Raw genomic sequence first — 14,327 nt, 5'->3', positions numbered from 1 at the left:
AAGATAACACATCAAGGATCTTAGAAAAACCCAGTTCAACTGGGAGTGCACTCATATCCTACTTCAATACAAACCTGTGAACACAGACCCTCAGGACATGAAAGCCCGATTATTTAAAAGGGTATTTGTGAGACTGCATTCCACTGTGTAACAACACGTTTCAGTCTGATATACCTCAATTACTCCCCTTCTAACAGGTCACATTATCAACTGCAATTCACCTTTTCCTGTACATTAACATTTATTCCCCCATAGAAGGTACATGCACATAGCCTCCATTGTATTTTCTAAATATCAGTTTGAAATATAATTTTTCAGAATGATTTAAGAGCCTACATTGTCTTTGAAAAAACAATGTAAGCATTTATCAATTAAAAAAAAAAAAACAAACAAACATGAAAATTCAGTGCAACATAGGAGGTTTTGAAAACATTCCACTTTAGTAGTGGTTCATACCTTGACCACTAGCAAACCTAGATGGAAGTGGCCTGATCCAAGGAGTAAAAATGCACCCAGAGGTAACAAAAAGTTAAACATTCTGTTTTTGAAGAAAAACCTCTGAAACATAAACTGTCATACTTTCAAGGGCGTGTAATATAATATTTTATTATAAAGAAAACTGCCTGTAAACATCTCCCTTATGTCACATTAATTACAGAAAGGTGTCCTCATGTTGAATTTTTTAATTCCAGGAGCTCATAAATTCAATATGTGCAACATCTTCACATTACATCGTATCAGATCTCACAGTCCGTTGCAAGAATATAAGCAAACAGCTTACTTCCCCAATTGCAACCAGGCAAAAAAGTCCTCACATAATGCAAAACATATTCCTTCATTCCAGAGTCCACAGTTCTGAAACAGAAATAGGTTTTCCTAAGGGTAGGAAAGTATAAAAAAACAAAAAGGTCACCACATAAACCTCTGGATTTCATCACTATTTGGCCATTGAAACGTTTTGTTTAGAAAAAGGTTAAAAGTTACGGCATTCACAACAATATAAAAAGCCAACTCCAAAAGTTGTCTATACACAGATGGAAATGGAATATTGAGCCTATATATTAAGAATGGCAAAATAAAGTAACGAAATTCTAGCAATTTCTGAGGAACTGTGACAGCTAATAGACATACAAAATACATTAAGATCCAGAATATAGATTTTGATTTTAGTGTATCGGCAAAACTCCAGCCAGCAAATATATAGACTGGAACTAATACATATTTTACAAGTTCGTGTCTTTGGAAGATTTTTCTCCAGACATAGAATGTATAATGTCTGTTATCTGCTAGTAAATACTTATGAACGTAGGTAAATCTCCAGATCAGGAATAAAGAGATGACAGCTACTAAGCTGTACTGCACAGGGTGCTTGCGTAACGACAGAAGGAATCTCCTGATTTTAGCAGGGGTCAGTAAATGAGGGAATGAAAAAAAGACAGTAAAGGACAGAAAATAGAACAGCTGAGGAAAGTGCAAACAGGCTTCGTGGCTACTTCTGTCACCAACAACTATTCCACCGTTGACGAAAACAAAACCAAAGAAGATGGTTACTAATACAATGTATGGCCAAGTTAAAGCAATAAGTGTAACTAAGTTTTTAGGTGATATGAGATACTGAATAAGAAACTGCAATATTCTAATTAAATCTGAAAATGATCCTTTCCTGGAACAAATCTTTTCATCTTTCTTTTTATGTAGTTCTGTCTTCCAGGCTTCATTTAGCTTCTCTGCAACAACATTTCCAGCACAAAAAACTGTCCACACGATATTTGTCTGACGAAACAGGAAGCCACAAAATCCAAGGAGAGCTGAAGTTTTATGGTTACCATAAAGACACATTAAATAGGCAAAGAGAGTAAAAAACACTGATCCTGGGTCCGTATAATAAAGGAATGTAAAAAAATAAAGGGTGGGAAACATTGCAAGAGTTAATGTAGACAAGATTCTCTGGAAACCAGACACGGCCTAGAGAAGAAACAGAAAAAAGTGGTTAGCAATGTCCAATAAAAATAAAAATAAAAATAATAAAAAAATAAAAATAAAATAAACAAGTCATTCTTGAGAATGCAGTTATCACAGTATAACAGATCTTATGCTCTTTGATTCCATTACCGCACAAGCACCCATGCTGTATTTTTGTTAACCTTCTGTTACGTTAATACAGAGTGTCAGATTACACAATGTTAAAGTACAAATGAAAGTAAAGAACATCATTGCAGGTAAGTCAAAAATATGGCAACAGAAATACACCAATTTCTTTCATATGTCAGTTGTTCACGTATTTGTCGCATTAAAATCATTGTGGGAGTATAAGTGCTACATATCTAGGATAAAAGAACTGCACAACTGGGCAAAAAAAAGTTTTATGCCCCTACAATCTCATCACCAGATTGTTTATTTGTGAGACAGCAGAACACATGTTGTACTTCTACTATTGCCTCTTTTGAACCCAGTCCACAGAGCAACCAGTTCCAAGTTTCTAATCTTTGGTGCAGTTTTTATTGCTTATCTTCATTATGATTCGTTAGAAAAGAAACTTTAAAGAAGGCAGGAGACCCTGCTGTTAAAAACTCCTTCTAATTATCCCACTCACTACATGATGCAATGCAATTCACAACACTGAAAAATGTTGTGTGATGTTTCTGAATGATGTAGGGTGGGTGAAAGAGCCAGTCACCACCCTACAGAGAAGAGGAACAGAGAAAATGCCAAGTTCAAAGAAGTGCCAACAATACAACTACGTTTTCTAATGCTTAGTCTAATGTCATGAAATCTTCTCGGATTTTACGTTCATATTTCCACCTCCAAGCATAAAATAAAATGTTCTGAAAGTGGAAAAAATTTATTGAATTTGACCCAATTCTGTATAGTCTTATCATATGCTTAATCATGAAGAGTCTCCTGTATGAAAATACATCAGAATAAATGTTCTTTATAGTAAAAGGAATCCTTCAGTTATCGTGGAACAGGAAAAAATATTCTTACAGTTAAAAGTGAAACTAAAGAACTTCACTAAGGTAAAAGATTTTGAATAGGCCATTCACCACTGGAACAATTTATCTGCTGCACTGGTAGATGCTTCACCACTTTAAACATACAATATTATTGTATCTAAGTGGAATGGTTATGGTCTGGATAGGTAGACAGCTAAGACAAGTAAAAACTGGCTGGATGGTTAACTGGTCAAGCTCCATCCAAAGGGGATGTATCACAGGGATCTACACTGGGAGCTGTCCTGTTTAACATCTTTATTAATGACTTGAAGGCAGTGAGATTACACTGTTATCAAGTGCACAGATGACACTAAACTGGAGGGACCAGGCAATATGCTAAAGAATAGTTCACATCCAGAGTGACCCAGACAGCATGGAAGAATGGGGCAACAGAAATACTATGAAATTCAACAAGGATAAATGCAAATGCCTGCACCTGGAAAGAAATCCCCACAATGCTATGGGCTGGGCATGGAGCAGCTAAGGAGCTGCTGCTCTCTGGAAAGGGACTCTGGGTTCCTTGACAGACAGCAAGGTGAATGTGAGCAGGCAGCATGCCCTGTCACTAAGGAACAGCCTCCTGAGCGGCATTAATAGGAGCAGAGCAGCAGAACAAAGGAAGAGATTATTCCTCTTTATTCTATTTGCTAGGCTGCGTCTAGAATACCATGACAAATTTTGTGTTCTGTGGTACAAAAAAGGCACTAGTAAACTGGAGCAATGGCAGAGGGACCACCAAGTCAGCTGAGGGCTGAAGCACCTGCTCTGAGAGTAGAGGCTGAGGGAGCTGGCCTTGTTCACCCTGGAAAAGAGATGGCTTGGGGGGACTGAACAGCAGCCTCCCAACACCTGCCAGAATATCAACAGGTGAAGGGAGCCAGGCTGCTCAAAGTGGTGCACAGTGGGAGGACAAGAGACAGCAGGCATAAACTGAACTGAGAAGTTCAGACTGGATGTAAAAAAACCCCTTTTTCACGGTGAGGCAACTCAGGCATGGAGCAGGTTACCCAGAGAGGTTGTGCAGCCGCTCTCCACCCTTGGAGAGTTTTCCAGCTGCCAACTCTGAGCAATCTGCGCTGATCTCAGACCCGACCTGCTCGGAGCTGGAGGGTGGCCTTCCTAAGGTCCCTTCCAACCTGAACCATCCTCCAAATCCTTCCAACTTGAATTATTCTCCAGTTCTACATACTGACATTATTGACATTAAACCTGATATCTTCCTAAAGAAAACATTTTAAACACAGCTCACAGGATTTCAACTCGGGATTCACTGGTGAAGTTTTGTGAAGTCTCAAGCATTTCCAACTAGATGAGCATTCAGATCTTTGCATAGTAAGTCTATAGGCATACTAATTTGAACTTTCATTTCAGCACAAGAGAAAAAAAAAAAAAAAAAGAAGAGGACTGCATCCTGAGAAAAAAAGATACTAAAAATTTTAGAGGAAAGGAATTTGCCTCCTCGGCCAAACTGGTAGTAGTACTTGCAGCTATATAAACCTGAGAACAGTTCACATATGCAGTGAATATACACACAGCCAACAAATCTGCTTGTATGAGTGCACAGAATTATTCTGCGTTGACCGTACCTGATTCTTCTGATGGATCTTGGAGAGAAGTAAATACAGCAAATATAAGTTCCCAGCACTGAAGAGGAGGTTGACGAAGCGGAGCATTCCCACGGAGCACACCACGCTCCCGGTCCAGCCGAGCAGCCAGGCCGCGGGCTTCACTGCTCCCACCGACACCAGGTACAGCCCGGGCAGCGTGGTGATCATGGGGTCCCACTGGAGAGGGGGGAGACACGGAGCGTTACGGACCAGGCAAGCAACGGGTTGTGGTACCATTCCCACCCACACCCCATGTTGTCAGTTTGGCCTTTCAGTGAGTTTTGGGCATTATCAGAGACATGTTTCAGCCCTTTGAATCTTGCCCTGCGCACCACCAGGTCACGGAAAGCAGAAACCAGCGTCGTGGACAGTAGAGACCACAAATGATGCTCCTTTCAAAGCGCCCGCGGTGTGTTCATAGAAACCATGGCCCTGCCTGGCGAGCAGCCCCAGGCGGCCGCGCGCAGCACCTGCAGGAAGCGGCCGTGGCAATAGGCCTGCGCCTGCGGGACGTGGAACGCCTCGTCCATGTAAGGCCTGCGCTGCTGCCGGTTCACGGCCGCGAAGAGCAGGCACGACAGCAGGAACGCGCCGCTCATGGCGGCCGAGACGCCGTAGGCCTCAGCCCGCTCCATGCCGCCGCCGCGCTGGCCGAGAAGGGGCCGTCCTTCCGGGAGCGCTGAGCGGGGAGGAGGGGCCTGGCGGCGCGGGGCTGCAGTGGAGGCGCTTGGAGGGCGGCGGTGAGGGGCGGTGGGCGGCGGTGCGGGCCGGTGGGCAGCGCGGTGCCGGGGAGGCGGGCGGCTCCTGTGAACGCGGCCGCTGCGGGCGGGAGGGGTGAGGAGAGCGGCGGGCGGGACGCGCGGCCTGTCCCGGCCGGGGAGCCCGCACGCGTGGGGTTTCCCTCTGAGAGGCGCTGAAAACCGAACGTGAAAGGTTGCGTGTTGTTAAAGTTGTGTTGGACAGGAGTCAAGCGCGGCCGAGTGTGATCGCTCCCCCGGGCCGCCCGGCGCCAGCGCTGCGCGATGCAGGTAACGCACCGGCTGGAGCTGTTCCCCGAGCGCAGCGTCACCGTGCTGCTCTTCAACCGCGTGAGGAACGCCGCCGCGCTGCGGAAAAAAGCCATGGAAGGGGCCATTGAGGGAGCGTTAATCAACCCTGCGATGGTGAGTGAGTGAGTGAGTGAGTGAGTGAGTGAGTGAGTGAGTGAGTGAGGGCTGGTGCCGGGTCACAGCCCTGGAGGCAGCGTGGAAACCCTTCTGTGTGGGACGTCTGAGGAACGACCTGTGTCTGTCATCCCTGTACACCTTCTCAGCTGTCCCTGCACGAATGTCCCACCTTTGCTTTCATCGAAGTGGCATCTGTGCGAAGAAAGAGCCTTGGCAGCACTGGTCAAAACAAAGTTGACTTGATTCACTTCACATCCTATTTGGTGGAGCCGTTTAAACCTATTTACATCTCCAAAACGTTGTACTAACTGTTTCATGTTACCAAAAATCACCACTGTTTGGAGCCTTTGTTCTCATTTAAACCTGTAACTAGTTTCTGAATCTTTTTTTGTTAGAATTTAGCAAAGTAGCAGTTAGGGGAAAAAACAAAACAACTAATCTAGTCTGGCAGTTTACTGACAGAAGATTTATTAATGTGATTCCTTTTTCAAAATATTCCAGAAGAGTGTAATCTTTATGTCAAGTATTACCCCACGCAGTAAATAATCACATTGACTTTGGAGAGCAAGAATTGCTAAAATAACTTGCAGAACACGGTACTACTCACTTCTATGGTTGCAGACTTAGGCTATCAAAATTAAGTCAGGTTTTTTTCAGAGTTCAAAATAGTATGTGAAATTTCTGTTGAATTTCTTTGTTGTATTTTACAGATTGTAGATCCTTTTCAAATTCTTGTGGCAGCCAACAAAGCAGTTCATCTACACAAGACAGGCAAAATGAAGACCAAATCCCTCTATGCAGAAATTATTTTCAGCCTTTCACCAAACAACAACGTAAGATTTACTGAACAAATCTCTTTTTTTTTTTTTTGCTTCTCTAAGCTTGCTAAGGTCCATGCAGCAAAACGAAATACAGGCATTCATTTAACTGTTTATCTGTCTACTAATAGAAGTTACTGTTATTTTGATAATACCGATATGCTGTTATCAGAATTCTATTAATGTAAAACGTGTGTCAATTTATATTTTTGGTTCATTTTAATCAGTAACTAAAAAGGTTGCTTATATGTAGTGAGAAAATGATTCAGTATTTTGATATATTTATTCTTTTATTAGATTTCAGATGCATTTAAAAAGTTTGGCATTTCAGACAGTGACACAGCAGTACTCATTGTTCTGGTTGTGGACAGGGAAAAACCTGTAAACCTGGAAGATGTAGCATCTCAAGTAGAAGGCCAACAGGTTTCTTTAGATGAACTCCCCCAACTTACAGACACTGCCAAGGTTAAAAAGGTATGTAGCTAAAAGAGGTGACTGGCATAGAGAAAAGATTTTTTCTTTTGGTTGTCTGATTAAGTAGCAATGGACATAATTAACTTAGGGTTTGTATTTCTTTAGCATGACCGGAAACTTCTTCTAAGTGCAACTTGATTGGTTTTTTCTTATAACATTTTTACTCTGGAAAAAAGTTCTAGTTTTCACACCCTGACATCACAAATTTTAAGTCATCAAATTCTTAACATTGTCAGAAAGTTGGAACGTAAAAATAAACTCCAGATTGCTCCCTACCACTCAGTCATTTTTGCTTCCTGTTTTCTCAGGCAAATATCCATGTAATTAAAAATAAATTTCCAATCCTGAACAGTTTAATCATCTTAAGCACATAAATAGTCCCAGCATGGGCGGCTAAAATAAAAATGTGTTGAGGAACTGCTAGGAGCTGTGTTAGGGCATGTGGGCTCTTAACAGATTACCATATGCTAGGTTGGTATCTTGAAGTGTATGTGTTCCACTTGATTAAATTACAGTAGCTCAAATCATCTTGATCATGTCCATCAAAGTGACAATGGGAACCTATGAATATAGTTGGACAAATCATAATATATAACGTGCAGTACTATTTTCATTCCGTTTCTTAGTTTTCCTGTGTCTCTTAAAATTTCAGAATTTGCTTGGTTCCTCAGTCCCAATTTTGTCTTGCAGGCCAGACAAGACAGGAATTTCTAATGTAAGAAGTGGGAGAGAGGAGGAAATATTTTGGTTTTGGAAGATACATGACCAGGTTTTTTCTTCCTTATAAGGCTTTTATGTTTTTCTTCTTTTTTTTTTTTTTTCCTGCAGATGTACAAAATTACTCCACAGGAAGAAAAAATGAGCACCTTATTGGACAGTATTGTTTGCAGAATGTCAACAAAAGATGTTTTATGAAAATCTGGAAATAAATTTTTTTTAAAGGAAAAAGAGGGGGTTTTAAGATGTAAAGACACTTCATTGCAATTCATCCTGCATATCAGAGAAAGGGGTGTAGTACAGAGTATTTTGATGACAGCTGGGCTTTGACCATAAATGAGCAGATTTGGATATGGGGGTAATCTGAGCCATGTTCTAAGCACAGAGACCGATTCTGTTGTGCAAAGTATAATTTACTATTGGCATTTCTGTCCATTTGTTCTTTCTTAACAAGAAGAAAAATCACTTTTGACAGTATCCTAAGTTGATCATAAACAAAAGGCTTGGAAGTCTGTACTTTTCTCTTTCATCAAATGTTTTGCTAGTCCCAGACAGGATTCAAACATTGTAGATAATTTTTATTAACCCTACCCTGATTTGTTGTGTTTTGGCACCCCTAAAGGTTTATACCATTTTAACAATAATACTGGCAGAAAAGGTGTGTCCGGCACAAAGCATTGCCGATGGAAAAAGGAAAGTTTCTGTAAGCTCTGAGCAGCACCACCCTGCTAATGGGGTAGAGTTGCTGCCCAGCCTTTGGGGAAAGGAAGAGGCAGGAGGGGCACTGTGGAGCAGAAGCATTGGAGATGTGCACAACAGTAAATGACGTCAGCAGGAATGGTGCTAAAGTGGTGTTAGCACCTGACACTCCTATGTCATCAGATACAGCGTGCTGCTGAGGTACTGGTGTGTTGCTGCAGTACTTCAGTGTTGGTGTTAAAATGAAAGGTGCTTTTCCTTTGTAATACTGGATTATACACGGTGATGCTGACTTCCTAGGGGCTGGTTTCTGGTAGAAAATTCACAGAGAAATTTGCATCATGGATTTGCTCACTTAAATTGTTGATATAACTTACATAGCAGTCTGAAAGGGTCATTGAACTCATTTTGTTGAACCAGTGTTAGGAAAGGTCATTGAAGGAAACTAAGAATAATGTTGATTTCCAGTAGTCACCAGGTAATTTAATCATTGTCCTAATTAGGTAGAAGTCCATACAGTTTGTTATTATTACACTGCATTGTTTTTCTGGGACATGTATAAAACTGTATAGCTGTCTGAATTTTTGTTTTTGTGGTTTTTTGTTTTGTTTTTCTAATGTTCTTTGAGGTATTTACAAGACTGGGAGAGTACACCCCAGATTCTTCCACATAGTGTTTAGGAAAACAAAATACATTTTGGGGAAGAGGCAGGTCTGAGTTAAGAGTTGAAATGTTATCCACTACAGTAAACAGACCAGCAAACTGATGTATAGACCTAGTATTGTCTGTGTGTCTGTATTTAATATGGAAATCCCTGGCTTCTGTTTTGCATTTTGATTTTGATTAATTCTTCCCTCAGTTAAAACACACTAGTACAAATACCATCCTTTTCTTACCAACCAAATCAATGGTAAAATACTTGGCAAGTATCATAGATTACAGAATGGTTTGGGCCTTCGAAGGTCATCTAGTTCAACCCCCCTGCAATGAGCAGGGCCATCTTCAACTGGATCAGGTTGCTCAGAGCTCTGTCCAGCCTGGCTTTGGATGTCTCCAGGGATATACCTACCACCTCTCTGAGCAATCAGGACCAGCGTTGCACCACCCTCACTGTAAAAATTTCTATCCTATCACTACATGCCCTTGTAGAAAGTCCCTCTCCAGCTTTCCTGTAGGCCCCCTTTAGGCACTGGGTGGCTGCTATAAGGTCTCCCCAGAGCCTTCGCCAGGCTGAACAGCCCCAGGTCTCTTGGCCTGTCTTCATAGGAGAGCTGTTCCATCCCTCTGGTCATCTTCGTGTCCCTCCTCTGCTCTTGCTCCAACAGCTCCATGTCTCTCTTACGTTGGAGGCCCCAGAGCTGAACACAGCACTGCGGGTGGATCTCACCAGGGCAGAGCAGAGGGGCAGAATCACCTCCCTGACCTGCTGGTCATGCTTCTTCTGATGCAGCCCAGGATATAATTGGTTGCTGGCCTGCAAGCCCAGCAAGTACCAAGGGAATTACAAGGTCTATCAAATGAAATGACACAGGATAAATGGATGTTCTGATTTCTTAATTTAAAGAGGGTTTTACAGAATGTATCATCCTACCTAAAGGGAAATGTGAGGCAGTAGTAAAAAATGGAGCTTGGAAGCGCTTCGGTCTTTTAAAATAAAATGTGTATAATGTCAGCACGTGAGAATGACCATGGAAAATAAAGACTTGTTTTCCTTTTCTGACAGTCCAGTTGGTACATGGAGTATATCATCAGATTTCCTGGCTGAACTGCTGACATTGTTTTTGGCAGCTTAAAATAACAGCACACAGGTATGCTTAGACCACAGCCTTTTTTGAACATGTGTAAAACATCAGTCTAGTCTGTTTAATATAAAAGAAATATTAATAAGAAGATCACTGTATAATAATTGATACATGTTCCAAACTTGGGTTCCCAGTTTCTAATGCTTGTCCATCTATTTCATTGGTGTAGAAACAGTAAATATTTTGTTACTGTTGACTTGAGTTAAATTATGAAATTGTGACTTACTGCGTGACCCGAATGAGCCGTTTTCATGGGTGAATTTACGCGAAATAGTTTTTCGGAGCTGTAGCCTCCATAGTATCATTCAGTCCGGCAGATGATTTGGGTCTGTTGGCAGTGAGAGACTACACCATTGCCCTGCAAGACCACAGTTTTCCTCTAGTACTAGTTGCATTACCAAACTAAACTAAATTATTTACAAAAAACAGTAGTGTAGATTTTGACCCTGCAAAGTTACACTTGTCTTTCTGAACACATTAAAAAATTAGTACATTTGGATCTATAACTGTTAAATCAACCACCAGTGGTTTCCACCAAGGTAAAAGTTTAAAAAAAGATAGGCTTTCAAAACATTTCGTGTTCTGCTGCTGTCTCCTCTGAACTTTCCTACCTCATCTCCTCTATCACAAGGTGAAAGAGAGGAAGATGAAGCGTTTTTAATACCTTATTTGGATCTCCATTTTTCTTTTCAGAAACATTTCAGTTTACACACCCCTCCTGCTTATGGATGGATATCAGAATGGGGTACACAATACTTGTAAGAATTGTGTTGTCTGCAGGTACTACGTAATTACAAATGTGTATCTGGCTGTTCCTATGCATTCAAAATGTCTTGCAGTTCTTGTTTATTAGGATACTGTTTGTTAGTTTAAGCAATGCTGAAATTTGGGGTTTAAGCTGAATTTAAGCTCCAAAGGCTTGGACTATTGTTCCCAACAGCCACTGCCCCTCAGTCCTGCCAGTCCATTGACCTGAGCTCATCAGGAGTTGGCAAATATTGACAGAGAGTTTGACAGAAATTACAGCTGTCTGTATTTCTAGAAAGCTTGCAGTTTTTCTGGGTGGAGTTATTTCCCTGAAAAAGTGAGAGAGTACAGAGTATCCCCCATCAAAGATGGGCTGGTGTATGTAGAGGTTGGTACTGCCATGAGGTATTTATGAATTATGGAAAAGCACGCAGTGGTTGAAGATTAATTAAATATATCGGTATGAGATGAAAAACTGAGCCAGTTGGTTCTGCAACAAAGGATGCTTACAGTATAGATAATTTCATAGGTTTATTCCTGAGTTTACAAAGGTATTACCATAAATTAAAAATATGCAGAAGCAAGCTCCATCCTTCATATAAACTTTACAGCAACTGAGATGAGAATTTAACTTGTTCAGAGATCTTCTTTTGCCTGCAAGATAGCTGGTTATGTTGTTTTTTGTTTGGGTTTTTTTGTTTGTTTGTTTGTTTTAAAATGTTATTGTGGCATGGTAGATTACTTGCCTGTTTATAGTGTATGCTTTACCATGGATTGGGACAGGTAATCTTAGCAGAGGTAGAGACTGGACAACTTAAGTTCAAAAATGGAAAGCTGGAGTGGATATATAAAATATTGACCAATAAAAACATTAGTTGAACTCTTCTTCTTGCTAGCATATTGTGTTTAAAATAAGTTTCATATACATGCAAAGGATAATATAAACGTTTACAGTGTGAACAGGTATATGTTATTCACAAAGTCATGTTCTGTACATTGCCTATTAAATTGCTTCACAGATCCAGTTCCACAAGTAGCAACAGTTTAAGCAGTTTCAAGTAAACCAAGATATGCCAAGACCATTTTTTTCATACCTCCTGGGTATGGGTAATTGACACAAATATTCCGTTAAGTATTTGATAAAGAAAACATACTGCTGCTACAAGGATGAATCCCTTCTTGACCAGGCTCCCCAAATTGCCATTAGAAGGATCATAACAATCACTGTGTAAAGGGTCTGGACTGTAGCAAGATCATCTCCATGCCGGTGCTTGAAGTTAGAGGTGCTGTGCCAGGTCTCACTTCTGTTCCCATTAGTTTTCTGTCTGTGAGCACGGAGAGAATGTATCCTGCCATAACAAAAAACAATATTAAGATTAAAAATTATTCTTTTTTATTAATAGTTCAATAGTGTTTATAATGAAGTTCAGAGTGTGCATTGTATCATTGACTAGATTTGGAAAAGAGCTATGTGGCTAATAAAGTAATTTCCATAATTGGAAGTGTAAAACATTAACCAGCCATTTGGTATTTCTCTCCCACTGACAAGCAGAGAGACTGGGGATGGGCTTGTTAGAGGACACACAGTGCTCTTACTGTTCAGTTGTATGAGAAAAAACATACCCTTTCATTTTGCAATATTATGAAAGTTGCAGGGTTTAAAAACAAATACTGGTTTCCAAAGCTTTAATCCATGGGAATAAGCACGGCATGTGCTCTGATAATGTGTTTCTGTCTCTGCTTTTCAGAGGGGACTTCCCTCGGCAGTCTGTGTCAAGGTATTCATTAGGCAAAGATACTAACTACACAAAGCGTATCTGCAGAATTCTCTGCACTAACATTTTACATTGCTCTGCCACCTTTCTCAAATGGTTGGAAAGTAGAAGTGCTAGCCTGTGGTAACTGACTTCCAGTTACTGTTCTCGCCACTGAAAATTGCCCTGGTGGGACAGCTTTTTTTTTTTTTTTTTTGCTTTTTTTTATAAAGAAAAATGTTGAATGTCCAAAATTCGATTGGAACTGGAATGCCAACACGAGATCAATCAGCTTGTGATTTTCATGTAGCTTAAGAATGGGTCTGAGAAGTATGAGATGTATTACAGCTCTGGTTCATAGACGTTCCTGCCATTATTATCACTGAAGAGTAGGAGCTACCAAAACCGTTACTGCAGATACAGCTTACGAGTAAAGAACTTTTAAACACAAATTATATATGTATGCACACTTGGAAGAGAGCTGTCAGAACTGATTTGTTAAAAATGAAAGACTAGGAAGTGCAATCTGCCAAAGGGAATTCATCAATAAAACAGAAGTTCTGCAGCTGAGATTTTACAGAAAGTAGTTGTAGAATTAGAAATACAGGACAAGGGCTACCGTCTGTCTTGTGTAGCTGCAAATCAAATAACACAGTTCGTTATCATCTGCCGGCATAATGTGAGGACCATGAGAGGATTATTTTTCCCTGTCAGTTGTTCAATTTCTCATTCCTACCTGAGGGGAATGCAGTCTGTGCTACTTACCTCCTGCAAGCATTCATGGTGTTTTGGTGATTGAGATCCCAATGAATCAGATTCCTTCTTGCAGAGAGGAAAACGTTGTCCTTTTTTATCCTCTTGTTTCTTTGCACAAAAGAAGAAAATCTTCACTCAGTCCAAACAAAAATAATCTTTCTTCCAAGCCCACCGACTTAACCAGTGCTTATCTGGAAGTGCTTGATCTGTGTCAAAGTTCTCAAATTACTGGTTTTCTAAAGCTAATTTTGACATAGTTCTTGAAGAAATTCCCTGGAGCAGCTCACAAAGCAAGTAATGAGTAATCCCAACGACTGGCTGCTTTTAGCTGCTGGGATCCCTTCTTATAAACAGTAGCTCGCTGCTAAAATGTTGCCAAATTCATAGCAACACAAGTAATGCACAGATGGAGGGTGCTGGTGATGAAAAATGCAGGATGAACTGTAAGGATGAACTACTTTCTATTAGATCACAGGCTATTTTGGGGTAGAACTTAGTTCCTTCCTATGACTGTAATTTGGTTTAACTTGCCTGGAATGAAATTTCGAGCCACTGTCACTTAGATGTGCTCTAATATTCAAATATTTTTATGAAAAAGTAGGTGCCTTCTTTAAGAATCTGTAGACTTTTATAACATGATCGTATTCAATAAGCACAAAAGAAAACATTTGAGCATTTAGGGTTAGTAACAAGGTCACATCCTGTTCTTCCGCTGACTCCCTGGAGCCATAATTAACAAGAGGCCGCGCCAATGCAGAAGTTCTCCCAAAGGTTGTGCATTGCACGATGAGCTG

The 14,327-nt window shown here is 40.7% G+C and overlaps 2 protein-coding genes and 1 long non-coding RNA gene across 9 annotated transcripts; 1 reads left to right on the top strand and 2 right to left on the bottom strand.

Moving 5' to 3' along the window:
• Positions 1-573: 573 nt before the first annotated feature.
• Positions 574-5,235, bottom strand: ALG10 (ALG10 alpha-1,2-glucosyltransferase). Of its 2 annotated transcripts, none has more exons than XM_065839796.2 (3): positions 5,071-5,235; positions 4,580-4,777; positions 574-1,965 (listed from the first exon to the last, which is right to left on the bottom strand). In XM_065839796.2, the coding sequence occupies exons 1-3, from the start codon at positions 5,233-5,235 to the stop codon at positions 910-912; spliced, it is 1,419 nt and encodes a 472-aa protein (XP_065695868.2). In that variant the 3' UTR covers positions 574-909. The 2 variants fall into 2 exon arrangements, with proteins under 2 accessions (XP_065695868.2, XP_065695877.1); XM_065839805.2 differs by lacking the exon at positions 5,071-5,235 and adding an exon at positions 4,933-5,023.
• On the top strand, positions 5,095-11,908 carry TPRKB (TP53RK binding protein). 6 transcript variants are annotated; one of them, XM_065839844.2, is made up of 6 exons: positions 5,209-5,340; positions 5,551-5,763; positions 6,477-6,599; positions 6,882-7,058; positions 10,198-10,282; positions 10,970-11,908. In XM_065839844.2, the coding sequence occupies exons 2-5, from the start codon at positions 5,623-5,625 to the stop codon at positions 10,237-10,239; spliced, it is 483 nt and encodes a 160-aa protein (XP_065695916.2). In that variant the 5' UTR covers positions 5,209-5,340; positions 5,551-5,622; the 3' UTR covers positions 10,240-10,282; positions 10,970-11,908. The 6 variants fall into 6 exon arrangements, with proteins under 6 accessions (XP_065695898.2, XP_071659514.1, XP_065695916.2 ...); XM_065839826.2 differs by lacking the exons at positions 5,209-5,340; positions 10,198-10,282; positions 10,970-11,908 and adding exons at positions 5,095-5,130; positions 7,887-9,055; XM_071803413.1 differs by lacking the exons at positions 5,209-5,340; positions 10,198-10,282; positions 10,970-11,908 and adding exons at positions 5,116-5,130; positions 7,887-9,055 and having other exon boundaries at positions 5,564-5,763.
• LOC139826934 (uncharacterized) lies at positions 11,536-13,925 on the bottom strand. The gene is made up of 2 exons (XR_011737065.1): positions 13,543-13,925; positions 11,536-12,372 (listed from the first exon to the last, which is right to left on the bottom strand). It is a non-coding gene; the product is annotated as an uncharacterized lncRNA (long non-coding RNA).
• Between the last annotated feature and the right edge of the window lie 402 nt (positions 13,926-14,327).

The sequence above is a fragment of the Patagioenas fasciata genome, chromosome 1 (genome assembly GCF_037038585.1).
Source record: "Patagioenas fasciata isolate bPatFas1 chromosome 1, bPatFas1.hap1, whole genome shotgun sequence".
Taxonomy (NCBI): domain Eukaryota; kingdom Metazoa; phylum Chordata; class Aves; order Columbiformes; family Columbidae; genus Patagioenas; species Patagioenas fasciata.
The sequence above is the reverse complement of the archived record's forward strand: the minus strand, read 5'-3'. Positions and strand labels throughout refer to the sequence as shown.